This window comes from Lacerta agilis, chromosome 12 (assembly GCF_009819535.1).
Source record: "Lacerta agilis isolate rLacAgi1 chromosome 12, rLacAgi1.pri, whole genome shotgun sequence".
NCBI classification, from domain to species: domain Eukaryota; kingdom Metazoa; phylum Chordata; class Lepidosauria; order Squamata; family Lacertidae; genus Lacerta; species Lacerta agilis.
In genome coordinates, this window is record NC_046323.1 from 9,472,351 (window position 1) to 9,490,773 (window position 18,423).

An 18,423-nucleotide genomic window follows, 5' to 3' on the forward strand; every position below is an offset into this window, starting at 1 on the left:
GTGATGGAGAGCAGGAAATTTTAAAGCACGGTTTTCCATAGATATTTTTTTCTTTTGTTAAAACGATCTAGTTTCTGACCTATTTATAGTGTGTCTCCCCCCCCCCGGTGTTTATATCCACCCTTAGACAACTGTGGGGAAGTGGGGACTGTCAGTCTCAGCAACTGATCCATGGGGCAAGACCTGCCAGGGGATGAGCTGCTATGCTCATTAGGCCTGACACTCGGCCACATCTGTGCAGATCATGTTCTTGTTAATAAAGAGTTAACTTGCATGGTGTGATTTACTGCCGGCTCGCTCCTGTCAGATGGGCTGACTGAGTGAGAAATCACCCAAAGCCTGAGCTAAACCTCATGCATCTGTAATCAATGAAGTTGTGGCCTGTTTCGATCCAAGAACCTTGTACTGTGTATGCAGGGGTGAGGCACCAGGCAGTGGCTTGAGCGTGCAACTGATGCTGCTTTCAAGGCAAACACAGTGTCTGGATCTCACTCCTTCGTTGTGCTCAGCTTAAACGCCTGTAAATAAACAGAATGTAGAAGAATGAAAACTGCTAAGTCTCATGCACTTGCTGCTTGTCGACTTTAATAGCCTCGGTACTTCCTTCTGCCTAGGGAAGTGGAAGCCCTTGAATAAGCTGGATTTTCTGGAAATGCTAATGGATTCACAACAAAGAAGTTAAAACACACACACCACACCCATGGCTGATGAGAAGTCTTTGTCGATCACACTTTGCAGAACTCATTCGGCAAGTCTTGCTTGGGTGGGCCTTCATTGGAAACCTCAAAGCTGAAGCTGGGTTTATAAATAACTATGAGCTGGTGGCACTGGGTGTTGTATGTGTGAAAGCAATGCCGATATCTGCATCTTGATGTTGACACTTCTGCTTATAAGACTGGTAACAGAAGAAACAAGGAGAACAGTTCTGAAAGTATCAGTAAGACACTTGGTCATATTATTGACTCTACATGCTGTGGCTGTAGTGTCGTAATTCTGGGTAATGTTAATGACCTACCAACACACTTGTCAGCACAGTGGAACCTTGGTTCTTGAACTTAATCCATTCCGGAAGTCAGTTCAACTCCTGAAACGTTTGAAAACCAAGGTGCAGCTTGTTGTGATTCTTCCATTCCACCTTAAGTGTTGGACGTGTGACTTGGGCTGTCAGTTGGAGTTAACTGCCGATGTGTGTGCTTCTGATGCTTTTACCTCAGGTTTTGTCCTGATGTTTTGTTTAATAAAGATGCTTGTTTAAAACGTTCATACAAGCCTCTGTTATGCCAACTTCTGCTGCTTAAGGAAATCTGAAGGCGTGCCTGGCTGTCTGTAGACTAAGCCCATGATTTCCGCTGCTTCAGGGACTGAAACTTGACCGGCAGTTTTCAGCCGTTATTGAGTGAGCTAACTGGGAGGGCATGCCAGTTGCTCTGGTCAACCTGTTTGAAAACCAAGGTGCAGCTTCCAGTTGGCACAGATGCCCTGGAAGCAATAGCTGACAATCGCATCGGATGTTCGGCTTACTTCTGGGTTTTCAGCGTTCAGGAGCCGATTTGTTCGTCAACTAAGCCGTTCGAGAACCAAGGTTCCACTGTAATGCTTAGTTGTGGATCATGCTAACTATTTACACACAGGTACAACCTCCTGCCTTCAGTTGCCTTAGAGACAAGAACCCTCTGATTTGCTAATTTTCTTACACCATACTTTCATGTTTTATGGAAGCATACAGCTAGAAGATGAATACTAAGAAACAATAAGCACATCTTAGAATGAGCAACCACTGTTGAAATGACTGGGGTCGGATTAAAGTACCCGTACACTTTTTGTTTTGTTTCTATCCGAGAGTATTACCCTCGGTTCTTGTCCGGGAAAATAGTACTGGTAGTTTAAATATGCTCTCTTCCAGAACCTCCCTTCTGCAAGGAACTCTGCAAATGCCCTGAAAACCTAGTCTATGCTCAAGCAGGTAACTAACTACTACATTAGGCTTCATTTTAAGTTTGTGTGTGTGTGTGTGTGTGTGTGTATGTGTTGCCTCCCCTTTCCCTTCATTTCCCCCCGATTTCTTCAAATAAGCTTCTATTTCTATTTGGGCATTTGGCTTCATTAGTTTCAAAAGGAATTTCTCTTCTTTTTTTTTTTACAAATAATTTTTATTGTTTTATACTATACTACTACAAAAAATAAAACATACATTCACATACATTTTCCAATTTTGGCTAACATAGCTGTGACTTCCCTCAGATCTTCCACATGGCTTTCAAAATTATATCTTAATATTATACTTCTTTAATCTACCACTGCTTACATTATCATAAATTTAGATTTTTTTAGATTTATTTTTAGATTTATTTATTTATTGTCATTGTCCGTATATACACAGTATACACAACAACGAAAATCAAACACCCAAAGACCGGATTTACCATACACATTTGCACATATCTCCAACACTCTCATCCTTATTAAAACATAATCTATTAAAACATAACATAATCCATAACATAATCCATAACATAAATCTCATACATACTCTAACTACCATACTTACAATAATATATCTACACATTAACTACAAAGCTTCTTGAAGTCCTATTAGCGTATTCAACTGTAAATTGTCTTTCAAATAGTTCGTAAACTTAAACCAGTCTTTGATGAATTTCTGGTCCCGCTGTTCCCGGATTCTTCCCATCATTTTGTCCAGTTCTACATATTCCATCAGTTTCACTGTCCAATCTTCTTTCGTCGGTATTTCTTCTTGTTTCCACCTTTGTGCTAGCAAAATCCTAGCTGCAGTCACTGCGTATTGGAAAAGTTTAATGTCCTGTTTTTCAATGTCTGTACCTATAATACCTAGTAAAAAGGCTTCAGGTTTCTTAACAAAATTATATTTCAACATTTTTCTCAGCTCATGATATATCATATCCCAATATGCCCTCACCTTCTTACACTCCCACCACATATGATAAAAGGTACCGACATTCAAAAGGAATTTCTCATTCAGATCTTCCCCATGTGCTAAAACCGCACAGCTAAGAGTTAAAGCTGCTCATTGCATTCTAAGGTTGTTTCAAAGGGTCTTGCAAAGGTCTGCCTCATATGGGCTTGGGGAAAGGAAATACAAAGCTTCTTTGTTTGTTTTTTCTAGAGGTGGGCGAAAGAGAGGAGTACCAGGCAACTGGGCTCAGAAATTTCAGAAACAGCTGAACAGCCTGGTCCAAGGTTGCGGGTAGAAGCTCACCCTGTCTGGTACAAGCCCATGGTAATTCATTTGGGGAGAACTCTTATACAAAAAACAGGGAGTGGTCTGCCAGTAAGCCAAACCCCTCTGCCTTGGATCCATGTCCCTAAAAATGCATTTTCAAAGGGAGAAGAAAGCTGCAAAGTGCCCTGTCGTGAATACAATGCTTGCTTTGAGCACACCACAGTGAAACTTGAGGCATAAATATTTTACAGCATACTTCTTTCTTTCAAGAGCTTGACACCAGCTTGTTGGCGAGGCCAGAAAAGAGGAAAGAGCCAAAGAGAGAGAAAGAGAGGTTGCATGGCCTTGCGCAACATATGCTTTCCTCGTTTTCTGAAGCCAGGTTCCTACGTGCAGCGGTTTCAAAGCGGAAGATCATTATTAGTCTGCTATGGGACAAAACCAGAAGTGGTTGCCTTTTGTCTTGTCTACCCGCTTTGTTCAGCAGTTGCCAAAACCTCATGCACACGGCAGGGGCTTAGTGCTTGCCTAAGAAGTTTATTTTGTTTCTCCTTTTGCTGACTTCCTTGGTTGTGGCATGGATGGGACTTCTGCCTTTGTCTTCCTCTTTCATTTTACAAAAGCAACTCTGTGTGTGTGTGTGTGTGTGTGTGTGTGTGTGTGTGTAGGTAGATAGAGATAGATGATAGATAGATAGATAGATAGATAGAGATAGAGATAGAGATAGACATAGACATAGACATAGATATAGATATAGATATAGATATAGATATAGATATAGATATAGATATAGATATAGATATATAGATAGATAGATCGATCTAGATAGTTACATGGCACCCCGATCTCCACAGTTATGTGACATCCCAGAGGTGCCTGGAGCTTACCCACAGTTTGCGTTTCCTTTGGAAATGAGGCACAGTGGGGAATGTGGTGTCTTTATGAGATGTGGTTTATTTACACACCTGAGCCTACTGTGAAGGGGGTTCAAAGCATTGCACCCCCAATGCTCTCAGACTCCTTTCTGCAGCATCAAAGCAGTCAGCCCTCCTCGTGCTGTGACCTCCGCCACTCCTGCTTGTCACTGAGAAGAGACGGAACAGGATTTTTCTCCACCCTACATCAGGCAAACTGCAACCCTGCACATCTCCCTCCTGGACTTTTGTCTTACTAACTAAATCCAGGGCTCAGGAAAGGGGCTTCCCCTATTTGACTGTATGGCAGTTTTGTTAGGTTAATGATTTCAGCCATCATCAGGCTTTCATCCCACTCGGTGAGCTATTTTGAACAGAAGCTGTTTGGCACAGTTTCACTCACCAAGGAATTTAGGGTGTCTCGCATCAAACAAACCAACCCCCCCACTTGCTGACTTGCTCCTCTTCCAGCTCCTCTTTCTTTCTCTTCCCTTTTGGGCACAGCAGTGCAAAGTTTAATACTGTTCTGAGCTGAGTCAGCTTAATGGCTGCTATTTATTTATTTGTACGGCTGTTATGTGGAAGCAGCTCAGGAAATTGCTGTGTCGTTTAATTCGCAAGCTTGTGGCCTCTGGTCCTGCCAAAAGGAGAAGGGATAGAAGGAAGGCAAACACTGCACCTAATCCCTCTTTACGGTATTTTTTTGTTGTTGTTAAAGATTTTAATGATTTTCCATTTTGAATACAAATATCCAATATCAATACTAAACATTAGCTTAACCCCACCCCCCCACCCCCCGTGTTGAATTCCCTCAAATTCCATTTCTGGTTTATTACATCAAATGATACGTTCTACTGTTTATATACAATACTATGTTATCACAGTGTTATATTCCTTGTTTTATGTAAATAAAATTGTAAATGTTTATTTAAATCCTGCCAATGAGTCCATGTTTTTTTTGTTTTTTGGTGTTTCTGCAAATATACCGCATATACCCGAGTATAAGCCGACCCGAATATAAACCGAGGCACCTAATTTTCCTACAAAAACCTGGGAAAGCTTATTGACTCGAGTATAAGCCGGTTCACCTTTGCCGCTGTGGAGGAGGAGGAGGAACGAGCAGCCCGAAAGCAACCCTTTGGGCTGCTCCTTCCTCTTCTTCCTTTGCCAAGTTTGCATTTATGCGAGCAGTTCAGGAATGGAACAAGCTGCCTGGGGAGAGTAAAGAACCGCCATTCTTGTACACTTCTTAAGGAATGGTTGACTGGGGAGAGCGGGTGGCGGCACGAGCGGAGAGAAAGGGCTTCTTTCTCGCCACCCCCACCACTCGCCTCACTCGAGTATAAGCCGAGGGCAGCTTTTTCAGCACAGAAAATGTGCTGAAAAACTAGGCTTATACTCAAGTATATATGGTAATGTAAAAGGTTCCCATTCTTTTTCAAAGTCCCTGTTGTCCTTTTCTCACGGTTTGTCCGTTAACTTTGCTAACTCTGCGTAGTTCATCATTTTTTCTTGCCATTGTTCTTTAGATGGTACTTCTCCAGTCTTCCAATTTTGTGCTATTAGAGTTCTTGCTGCTGTTGTAGCATACATAAATAATGTCCGTTTTTCTTTTGGCAGCTCTTGTCCTAAAATACCTAACAAAAAGGCTTCTGGCTTTTAAACAAATGTTATTTTAAACATTCTTTTCAGTTCGTTGTATATCATTTCCCAAAATATTTTGATAATCTTGCACTCCCACCACATATGATAAAATGTACCTTCGCCTTCTTTACACCTCCAACAGTTCTTTTGTTCTGCTTTATACATTTTTGCCAGTTTTACTGGTGTGGTATACCATCTGCAGATCATTTTCATGTAATTCTCCTTCAACAATATACAATCAGTAAATTTCAAATTCACTTTCCACAATCTTATCCAGTCTTCAAATACACACACACACACACACACACACACACACACACACACTTCTGGTTCCTAGTGGCAGAACATGAATATTGATACCAATGGGATGTATACAAATGAATCCAGAGATCTGCCCCCAGAAGGGGGCAGCTAGAAGTGGCCTTTCCTGCTCCCTTTCCCCCCTCTCAGCCCCCCCCCCCAACTTGCAATGAATGATTCCCAGAGATCCAGAGCCTCTGGCAAGGAGCAGAATGGGGAGAGAGCAGAAAATTGGACACAGGTACTTTTTGCTCCCTTCGCAGGGGAAGCCCATGACGTTTTCCCCATGGGTGGATCTTTGGACCCAACCCTATTCGTTCACTCGCATCCAGGTCAAATTGTAGGCTAGCATTCAGTATACAAAATATTCTTCAGGGCTATCCTCTAGGGAGCAATCACAGAAGGATGGAACCATCTTGGTCACTGGTGTTCTGCGTATGGTTGCTGGTTATGGTGACCTCTGGAACGGGAATGGGAGCTCTAGCGCAAGGCGCACAGAAAAAAAAGAACGAGACACATTTGAGAGCCAAGCGAGAAAGCTTCTTTCTGAATTTTTCACCGGCAAAAGCATAGATGATGGGATTAAGGCAGCAGTGGCTGAAAGCCAGCGATTCGGTGATTTGCATGGTGTAATCTAAAAGCCTCCTTGAGCTGCAGTGCTGAAAGAAGTCGGAGAGCCTCAATATCTGCAGAAAAAGTGATATGTGGTATGGAGTCCAGAATAGGAAGAACACAACAACCACTAATAAAATCAGCTTCATGGCTCTCCTTTTCCGGTGATTTTTGCAGGACATCAAGGTTTTGACGATCATCAGGTAGCAGAAACTCATGATGCACAGCGGGAGAAGGAAACCAATGACGTTATATTCTATGTAAGTGAAAATGGGCCAGATTTCCTCAAGGTGTTCTGGATACAGAGAAGTGCATTCTGTACCTATCTTTCGGATGAACACAAAATGGGGAGCTGCAAACAAAATGGCCAGGGTCCAGACTGCAAGGCTAGTGAGAGATCCATGTCGGATTGTTCTGGCTTTCATGATGCACGTTGCCCGGACGATAGCAAAGTACCGATCAATGCTTATGACAGTGATGAAAAACATCCCTCCGTACAAGCCCACGGAATAGAAAGAGGAAACTATCTGACAGGAAAGGTTCCCGAGTGTCCAACCTTTTATGAGGTAAGAAGCCCAAAAGGGAAGAGAAATGACAAAAAGGAGATCGCAAATGGCCAAGTTCAAGAGAAATATGTCAGTGACGCTCTTTTGACGCCCACCTTGCACAATGGTCAAAACCACCAGGCCGTTTCCGACCAGCCCTACGGTGAACACAAGGGCATACAGTATGGGAAGAAAGACTTTGCCAAATGCCTGGATGTCTGTTTTCTCACACATTATGGCCAGCTCTTCATAGGGATAGTCAGTGACCACTTCCAGATGGTCCTCAGCCATGGTGAATACTTGCCTGAGAAAGGAAAAGGAGAAGCCCAGTTAGCCATGGAAGAGAGACATAGACTTCTCTCCTGTGGTGGCTGGTAATAATAATAATAATAATAATAATAATAATAATAATAATAATAATAATAATAATAATAATTATTATTATTATTATTATTATTATTATTATTATTATTATTATTATTATTATTTATTATTATTATTTGTACCCCGCCCATCTGGCTGAGTTTCCCCAACTACTCTGGGCGGCTCCCAATCAAGTGTTAAAAACAATACAGCATTAAATATTAAAAACTTCCCTAAACAGGGCTGCCTTCAGATGTCTTTTAAAAACAGGATAGGATAGCTGCTTATTTCCTTGACATCTGATGGGAGGGTGTTCCACAGGGCAGGCGCCACTACCAAGAAGGCCCTCTGTCTGGTTCCCTGTAACCTCACTTTTTGCAGGGAGGGAACCGCCAGAAGGCCCTCGGCGCTGGATCTCAGTGTCCGGGCTGAACGATGGGAGTGGAGACGCTCCTTCAGTTATACAGGACCGAGGCCGTTTAGGACTTTAAAGGTCAGCACCAACACTTTGAATTGTGCTTGGAAACGTACTGGGAGCCAATGTAGATCTCTCAGGACCGGTGTTATGTGGTCCCGGTGGCCACTCCCAGTCACCAGTCTAGCTGACGCATTCTGGATTATTTGCAGTTTCCAGGTCACCTTCAAAGGTAACCCCACGTAGAGCGCATTGCAGTAGTCCAAGTGGGAGATAACTAGAGCATGCACCACTCTGGCGAGACAGTCTGCGGGCAGGTAGGGTCTCAGCCTGCGTACCAGATGGAGCAGGTAGACAGCCGCCCTGGACACAGAATTAACCTGCGCCACCATGGACAGCTGTGAGTCCAAAATGACTCCCAGGCTGTGCACCGGGTCTTTCAGGGGCACAATTACCCCATTCAGGACCAGGGAGTCATCCACACCTGCCCACCTCCTGTCCCCCCAAAACAGTACTTCTGTCTTGTCAGGATTCAACCTCAATCTGTTAGCCACCATCCATCCTCCAACCGCCTCCAGGCACTCACACAGGAGTGGTGTCCATTGGAAATGGCAGGGAGGCCAACAGTAGGTGGCGCTAGAGCCAATGGCAGGCAGAGCTAACTAATTCTAGGTTTCATATAATCATAGAGTTGGAGGGTCCCCCGAGAGTCATCTAGTCCAACTCCCTGCCGTGCAGGAATAGGCAGGTGGTCTGTATGGGGATTGAAACTGTGACTTTGGTATTGCCAGCAGCTAACCAACTGAGCTAACTGGAGAAGGCAGGCAGCACCTGGTGTTTATTTCAAATGAAAAGCAGCTGTGAACCTGACATTAAAGTCCTGCAGTTGTGTTAAGTCACCTCTTCACATTTTAAGTAACATTTTTGTTTCTTGAAGAATATTTGAGCATCATCCGTCTTTTCCTTTTTTCCCAATCAATTTTATTTTTGCATTTTCTATTTTACATAAAAAATGAATTAAATACATAAAGACACAATCCCTTTTGACTTCCCTCCCCCCTCCCATTGTGGATTTCCCCCTCTGCATCTCTTCCATAACACTCTTGTTTATAAATCCTTTGTCAATCCATAGTTCAATTTTTTACTACAAGTTTTCTGTCAATCCTACCAGTGTGTGTCAACTTCAGCTTTGACACACAGTTGACAGATCCTGAAGTTGAGGCTCCAGTACTATGGCCACCTCATGAGAAGAGAAGACTCCCTAGAAAAGACCCTGTTGTTGGGAAAGATGGAGGGCACAAGGAGAAGGGGACGACAGAGGATGAGATGGTTGGACAGTGTTCTTGAAGCTACTAACATGAGTTTGGCCAAACTGCGGGAGGCAGTGAAGGATAGGCGTGCCTGGCGTGCTCTGGTCCATGGGGTCACGAAGAGTCGGACACGACTGAACGACTGAACAACCAGTGTGTGTAATTGTTTGCTATAGCTTTTCAGCAAAAGTTTGTGCTTGGATCATAAATTGCACGGTTTACATTTGCCTCTGACTGCACTCCTATGCACCTTTACTTGAAAGTAAGTCCCATTGAACTCAGTGGGACTTACTTTTCAGTAGACATTTAAAATAGTGCAAGCCCTGCTGGTTTCAGTGTGACTCTGCTGCAACTAATTTTTGCACTAGAACAAGGTTGTAGCTCAGTTTTCTGGCAGCTAAGACAATTGGCGCTCTGTGCTATTATGACCAGAATGGTTCGGCTGGAAGTTACCAGCAAAATTAAAAATTAGTAGTAGATACCTACAGGTATTTACACAACTGCAGTCCTTTATAACTGCAATCACCTCATCAACATACATTTAAAGCACATATTTCCCCCAATATATATATATATATATATATATATATATCATGGGAACTGTAGTTTATCCTTTACAGAGCTACAATTGCCAGCACTCTTAACAAACTACAGTTCCCTGAATTCTTTGGGCGAAACCCTGTGCATTAAACGTTGCAGCATGCCACCTTTTGAGGGTTTTTGTTTTTTAACGTCTGCATTGTTGTTTACAGTCAACTTCCTTAAATTTTTGTGCTATTTCTAGATAGACCCAGATTACCAGAACATAAATTAAATGTGGAAGCACTTTCCCGAGTGCTAGTTGGGGAAATAACATGTGCAAAGTTGAGATTGCCTGTGAGGCTCCCCAGAGAGCCAAGGTAATCAGGATTATAGAGCTCTGTGGCAGAACTTCTCGTTCGTTTTTCTACATCACAACCCCCGTGTTGTGGTACCAATCCAAATTGGGCCTCATGGTGGCAGCTTTTTACCAAGAATAAATAAATACATGGCAGATCAAATCACGGATGTCTTGTCATCTGACATATTCATGGGTATTAAAATGCTTGAGTTTGTTCAATCTCCTGACTACCATATGTACATTTGTGCGAAAGGTAACTACCATTTTCTCTGAAGAGGTAAAATTTGATTCTTTTCTATGATAAGTCATCCTGGATGAAAGGTCAAAAGGTGATTCAAGCCAACTTTCCAGTTGACAGCAGAACCATTTCACCAGCCTAAAGTGGTACTGTATTTTAAATTTGTGCAGCATGACCAAGAGTTGGCGTGTGTGTGTTCCTTTTGCAATCCCAGGGTGATATGGGGCTGCAGTCCTACACACACTGAATTTGAAAAAAAGGCCATTGAAATCAGTAAAATTAACTTTGAGTAAACATTTAAAGACGCTTGTCATTTTACAGTGGAAAAACCAAGTACAAGCAGAACACTGGAAGCCAATGAGACGAAGGAAAAGATTGGAAAAAACAATGTGCAAGTGGAACGAGGCTTAGTGGAGAAACAGTTTTTGGATAAAGCTAGAAGCTGTAAGTCTGGAGGCATCCTTAGATGTTACCAGAAGAGAGAAAAGCCTGCCTTGCGTTTCATATGATGTGCTGTTGCAGCCTCAGCTATCAGAAGCCTGGGAAACCCTTTGGTGCCCTCTTCTTTGAGGTTCGCTCATATTCACTGAAAAGCAGCTCCTCTGCCACAATATGGAAACCTCAGCAGTCACATTTTGATAGTTCCCACTCATGGTGTTAGTTTCAAGCCAGACCTGATAAGCAGACATTAGGTTGCTCTAAGGTAGTGGTTCTCAAAGGGTGTGGCAGGTGAAGGTTGATGGCAAGGGTGGCAGGAAGATTCAAGAACAAAGAAACAGGCAAACATTTCAGTGTTTTACACACACACACACAGAGAGAGAGAGAGAGAGAGAAAGAGAGAGAGAGAGAGAGAGAATATGGGTTGATAGATTTCCAAAATAGCATTTTTGACAAATATGAAAGATCGGGAAGGGCTTCTTTGTGTTGTTGAGGAGATGAGAGTTTGTTTGTCTCAAATGAAACCAAATATAAATGAGATCACCCATACCTCTCATTGAGTTTTGTATATAGCCATTTATTATGATAATTTTATTATTTCTACCCCACCCACCTGGCTTCCCTATACAGGGCTGCCTTCAGATGTCTTCCAAAGCTTGTATCTCCTTGTCTCAGGAGTCGCATGACTCCACACCCTCCAACATTTCTCTGATGAAAATGGGGACGTCCTAAGGAAAAGCGGGACATCCTGGGATCAAATCAGAAATCAGGACGGCTTCTGTAAATCTGGGACTGTCCCTGAAAAACAGGGGCACCTGGAGGGTCTGGACTTAAGGTACATATGTAAGAGGCTCGTTTATGTTATGTATTGAAGTTCTCACCCTAGGCCACTAGGGGTGTGTGTATATAGTTCATTCTGCTGCAGTTTTCACTCAGGTCCGCACATGCAAATGAGAGATTGAAAGTGACGTTCAGGGATTGGGTAACTACAGAAAGCTGTTACTGTTGCTTGTAGCTGAGTTCTATATAAGCAGGATGCTGAGCTCTTCAACTCACTCCTGCTCCAGCCTGAGAATAAACAAGAGCTGCTTGGAAATCACTGTGTCGTCTGCTGTGTCCACCCACAACTTAACAGTTTATAATTATATTTTGGGAACGATTCCTGTTCTTATGTAGCTGAATTGTTTTATACTTCCTGGATGTCCCATGATCCTATTATAAAGCAGTTACGTTCCGTGTTACAAATCAAGCACTGCTAGAAAATGGTGTTTTTTTTTATCGTTTTCCAATGGATCTTTTCTCAATTAAAAAAAACAACTTGATGTGGCGTGAGCAGATTTTTATTCTGAAAGGGTGGCCCCCTGCTATATACATAGCTGTGAACCCTCCCTGCTGTTTCCCAATGCTATAATAAGGGAATTTCCCGCAAAAAAAGGGAAAGGTTGACAGCTATGGTGGCCCGGGGAATAATAATAATAATAATAATAATAATAATAATAATAATTATTATTATTATTATTTTGAGAAGCACTGCTGTAACCCGTTAATCCTTAGTCCCCCTCCTCGGCTACTCCCTTTGCACAGAAGCAGCCTTCTTATCTTTCTGGCCCTAGCAAGAATAGTTGCAGAAGCCCAGAGACGACAGGATGAGGCTTCCCACACAGATGTGGTAAGAAGGCAGGTGGCAGCAAAAGGCCTGTGCCTGCTGACCTTTGTGGGAAGAAGATTCATATTGCGCTGAGCTCGCTTTGGTCAAGATGCTTCCGTCCCTCTCTCTTCCCACACAGCAAAGGCCACCTCTGCCCCTCTCGTTCCCTCTTGCCCATAGGGGACAGTCCGTGTCTTCTTTTGTGTGTCCCCCGCCTTCCCTCAGTATAAATTGGGGTGAGGAGGAAAAAGGAACATGGAGTATTGTAGGGTTGGATGCACAGGAAAACCACACCGTGTTGAAACACCCAAGACTTTGAAAAACATTTACTGGGAATTAAATGTTTCGCCATACATTTGAAGTGCGGCACATTGAAAACACACGACTCCCTCTCAGTGCCCCACCTCCCCACCCCAAAGAATCCTGGGAACTTGGTAAAAGCACAGAGCTACTCTTCCCAGTACCCGCCGTAACAAATGACAGTTCCAGGATTCCTTGGGGGGAGTCATGTGCTTTGAATGCATCTTAAATGTATGGCGTTTGCAAAAGCTCTTTGCAAAAGCCCTCTTCACATGTGTAGCCGATGCATGAAAGGCATAGCTGGGCCCTGCTCCTGACCCCACACCAAAAGTATGCACACTTTTGTGTCTTACCTTGACCCCACAATGTCTGTTCCGAGAGAGGACTATCTGGAAGAAGAGACTATGCACATCAACTCCTTTCTCACATGCCCTTCTCAATGTGCGTTGGGTACGTGTATTTTGGGGGCAGGGGAGAATGGGCACTGCCCGGCTCTGCCCTCAATGTGTATACTATATGTTGGGGAAAGGCCTATGGGGTACGTAGCTAAGTCACAGAGCACAGGTTTGAACATCTCCAGATAGGGCTGAGGGGAAACCCTGGAGAGAGACTGCCGACCAGGGTTGCCATATTTCAAAAAGTAAAATTCCTGACACCGCCAAACCACCAAAATTGTCGGAAGGTTTTAAAAGAAACCCACCCAAACTGTTGAGCTTAGTTGGGGAACAAACCCAAATTGTTGGGTGATTTTAAGCTTTGGAAGCTGCTTTTTCCAGCACATTGCCATATATCTGTGTTTCCCCTGACATTTTGCTGGTTCAGCAAAATTCCTTCCCAACGCCATTTTTACACCCGAAAACCAGGACATGTCAGGAATTTTTGTGACACAGGGCAAGCCTACTGCCAACCAGTGTAGTAGATTAGCCTGAGCTTGGGCCTGTAAGGCAGCTTACTATGGGTAGAGACCCTATAGGTCAGGCCAACATGGGAACCTGCAGATGTTGTTGGGCTCCCATCAGACCCAACCATCAAGGACAAAGGTTCGGGGGTGATGGGAGCTCTGGTTTAACAACAACAAGGCTACACCTTCTCTAGATTCAGAGAAAGGACTTCCTTTTTCACCTCCAATTCAGTCCTTTTATCAGCCTTTTGAGGACAGGGAACCCGTGTCACAGCAATCGTGTTTTCCCCACTTCACCTATTAAATGCACAGCTAAGCTAAAGACCACCTCTCTGACTACGATGGCTGCTGGATCTTTCTTGACAGTAAAAGAAAGGGGCTGGAGGCCCTTTGAGAGAATTGATAGATTGCCAGCAACCGCTTAATGGCTGCTGTTTGGAAGAGTGTCGATTGTTACGAGAGATTGAAAGCTTCACTTCCCGTGGTGGGCTCATTTATTGGTTTTTATTACAATAAGTGATACAAAAAGTAGAAGAGTATACAAATGCCACAAGCCACAATACAATATCCTGTCTCTTTCAAGCTACCTTCAGTTCTCAAAAAGGTACACCCCCCCATCTCCAGCCTGTCACAAGCATCTGCTGTTAAATAGTTATTCGGAGCCAGTCATTGTCATGTATGATCTAGATTCCAGCACTGCAGTTGGTTGGACCAGATGACCCGTGGCAGCATTCCTTCCAAGTCTACAATTCTATGATTGTTTCATTGGCCTGCATCTAAGGATGCTTCCAGATGGGACTTAACGCTGCACACAGATTGCTGGGATTTCACAAATGGGTAATGCTCAAGAAAAGACAAGAGAAAACCTGTCCCAAGTGGTGTTTATAGGAAGGGCATAACACTAAACAATTTTCAGCAGCAGCTAAGGAACTATGGATTACATGGTTATACCTTAACACCAACAGAATGTAATACTAAGATAAATTGCCATGTTAAAGATCTGTAGATGGTTCTGATCCGATAGGTGGTATCTGAGACCAAGGAAAAAGGACAGGGTTTATAGGGTTGATAATTTTGGTGGGCAAAGGTGTGCTGTGATCAACATGGACTTTTACGTTTGTGGTGACATTGCCCCAAATTTTCAAACAATCGAGATTTTGTAATCAAGGTAATGCATGGAATTCCAGTTTGTAGAGCTGCCATCTGCTACCCACTTGCCTGGAAGGGAGTCCCACTGAACTCAATTGGAATGACTTCCGAGCAGACATGCACAGGGTTGCAATGCTTGAAGAGATTTTGCTGAATTTGATTCATATGATTTCCGATTAGGATGATGAAGAATCTCCTAATGGCTGCAAAAATTTGCGTCCCAGGAACTGATTGTTAAGCACTGTTTCAATACAGAAAGAGTTCTTGGAGTTGGAAGAAGCCTAGTGAACTGCAGAAATAGGAACACTGCCCTATATTGGAGATGCTTTAGAAAAGGAGATATCCAATGTCAGTCAAACCCACATAGAACCACTAAAATCAGTGGACTAGTTAAGTCCATTGATTTGAATTGGTCTACTCTTAGCATGACTAATGTTGGCTTATCACCCCAGAGTTGTAGCTGTAATAATATAGTTTAGTGTACAACCACAGGGCATAAAACAAATTATCTTCCACACCTGAACCCTGCAGAAATCAGAATACAACTCCCTTCACATCAGCTGGGATTCCACCCTGCTTGGATTTTTTTCAGTGCAAATCATTCTTGATTCTAGAGACTTTGGGCAAGATAAGGGAGGTTTGAAAAGCATTCTTTCCGATGTTTTTAGGGTATTCAAATGCTTTCAGGTCACGACCGTGACAAAGCATGTTTAAGTGTCAAATGACACATTGTGCTAATTGCATAAAAACAATTACTGTGTGCAGTTTTTTTTAAATGTCTACAACCACCACAGGGGGGGGGGTGAGCAGGATTAGAACCACCACCCCACAGTCCCAATGAAAATCTCTCCCTGGAGTTGCTATTAGCCTCAGGAAAGAGGATTCCACTGGAGACAATGGAAAGGTAAGCATAATCTTAATTGTGCAACCTTACACATGCCTAATCATATGTAAATAAAATAATACCAAGTTGAGGTCATTTTAATCTGTTTCAGTATTTTAACTTTTGCATGCTTTAAAGTATGGCTGTAGATTTGTCTCGATTTTATTATCTTTCTGCAAACCGCTTGGAGGTGTTTTTTTCTCTTCTCCTTCAATCAAGCGGTGTATACGTTTCATGAAATAAATGAATCGTGAAATAAGTATGTCCCATATAGCTTGATGGGGCTGACTCGGAGGAAGCTGCCTAAATGATCGCAGCCTGAAGCTGCAAACCTCAACGCACTTGCTAGGGAGTAACTCCAAATCACAACTACTGGGACTTAACTCTGAGTAAACATGCTTAGGCTAACACTGCAAATCCCGTACACTGAAGTGAGTGGAAGTGCTTAGACGTGGCTGAATTGTGGCCATGTTGTTGTCCCTAATTTCATTAATAACCAGGGACTCCGCCCCCCACTCATATCCCGGGGACAGTCACATGTCAGTGGTGGGCGGAGCCAGAAGCAAAAGTGGGCGGAGCAGCAATGGAAACTCCAAGCGGGCTTGGGCTCGGAGCAGAGCAAAGAGGAGGGCAGCCAGCATAGAGGAGGGCAGCCATGTGCTCCGCACGATGGAGCCCCATTGGCTTCTTGTCTGATCCCATCAAAACAGGACAGGAAGCAGCAGCTGCTCAAAGGCAGCCAGGCTCCACCCGCCAGCTAACCCTATTGGCCGGCTGAGGGGCTTGGCGGCAACGGATAAGGGCTGATGCAAGGGGAGGAATACACCTCCCTGTAAGCACAGGAAATGGCTCCCACTTGCTTTGAGGGCTGAGGCTTTTCTCTCCAAGTAGGTGAGGTCTTCCCACCCAGTCCCTGGCCAGCAGGGGAGGAGCTGCTTCCATTAAAAACGGGAAATTTAACGGAAATAAAAAATAAGGGAGAGCAGCGGGAAACTGTTTAAAATAAGGGAGAATCCCGGGGGAAACGGGATACTTGACAGCACCGATGTTAACATCCCCGTCATATTAACTCCTAGCGTTTCTCCTCCCACTCCATGCAATATTAACATCTCTTTTCACCAGCTGTCATCCCATTATGCAGCCCAATGCCCCTATGTTTTTTTTCTACAACCTCCCTTTGCACCCCTTATTTTCATCATGTTTCCACTCCTCCCCCCTTTTTTCCTCAGCGCCCCCTTGCACACAGATCTCCCTCATTTCCATGCCTCCTGCTGCCTGTTCTGCATGCCATTGTATATTTAAGATGAATCGACTCTTAGGAGCAATCTTGTCAGTTAAGGAAGCTGGTGGATTTTGTACACGCAGCAGGCATTGGCTTGTTAATGAAATATCTGTTTTAAATTGCTACATTGAATCATGCTGAAGACAACACATGGTGTCAGAAGTGAAATACATCATGTGTAGGTACTATCTCTCTCACATGGGGCAACTGGACAATGGAGGGGGGGGGAGAATTCAGTGAGTAGGGAAAGACACTGACAGGAAAATTGTAGCTTTAAACAATAATAACATTATTATTATTATTATTATTATTATTATTATTATTATTATTATACATTTAGTTATTTATACCCAACCTTTTCCCCATCAGAGACTCAAGATGCCTTACAGATAAAATAAGAATAGCTAAAAACATAGTAAGAGGTTTTAGTAAAGCAGGAATTGATAGAAATTGAGAGAGGGGAAAGTGGCAGTTTTAAACAAAGGTTTGATTGTTTTTGAAATGGTGACTTAAGGTTGGTTCACATTTAAGTGTGAACTGAATCAAATTTCTCCCCTTTCCAAAATCTGATACATGCTCACCTAAGCTGAGAGTAAGTCCAGTTGAGCTCTTGGGGCTAACGTGGGGCATACACAGGATTCTGCTGTTAATACATTTTTAAAAAAACAACAACATGATTTCAAGGTATAGCCTTGGAAGGACCTCTACTGCAGCTCCTTCCCCAGTAACAGCAGTGGATATTTCCATGCCACAAACTGGAAGTGATGTTTCAACTCCACTATTTTGGCACTGTTGAAATCTCTGTGGCAAACAATTTGATTTTCTGATTGCTTGTACAGTGAGACAGCCCCCTTCACTTTGAAGATTAAAATAGTATATATATGTAATTTATTTTTTAATAAACAAAACAAAGAAAACAGGTTTCACGCTGCAGCCAAATCTCATATATGATGAATCTAACACATGCTTAATCAGTTGTCAGCCTTCATATTTACTTTCTTGGCTGTTGGTTGAGATCAAAATTACACGAGCTAATATTGTGAACTAGAAGGACATTGGCCTCTTGCACCTTTAATACAGTAGTAATTTGCCATGCAAGGTAGCCTATTGAAATGCCCTCTCTTATACAACTATTAAAGGTGCAGGAACCCTATGGCCCTTCAGATATTATATGGTGCTTCTTGTTCTTACCTTAATTTGTCTTGCTTTGAGTGAAAATGTGCTCAAATCTGATCAGGGCGATTGCTCCCTCTTCTGCCTTAGACTGATGCAGCCAGAGCATTGACTGCAAGATGCTGCAACTGTTTCCTCAATTGCAACCCAGCTCAGCAAGGGAAATGAACTGCTTCTTCCGAGAAGATCTTGCATAGGCTGACCAGGGCTGCATGTGTGTTTAACT

General features: G+C 43.1%; 1 protein-coding gene across 1 annotated transcript; it reads right to left on the bottom strand.

The window, feature by feature from the left end:
* Positions 1 to 6,247: 6,247 nt before the first annotated feature.
* LOC117056107 (CX3C chemokine receptor 1-like) lies at positions 6,248 to 18,423 on the bottom strand. Its single transcript, XM_033166214.1, has 2 exons — positions 18,216 to 18,423; positions 6,248 to 7,521 (listed from the first exon to the last, which is right to left on the bottom strand). Exon 2 carries the CDS (start codon positions 7,506 to 7,508, stop codon positions 6,456 to 6,458), a length of 1,053 nt encoding a protein of 350 aa, XP_033022105.1. The 5' UTR covers positions 7,509 to 7,521; positions 18,216 to 18,423; the 3' UTR covers positions 6,248 to 6,455.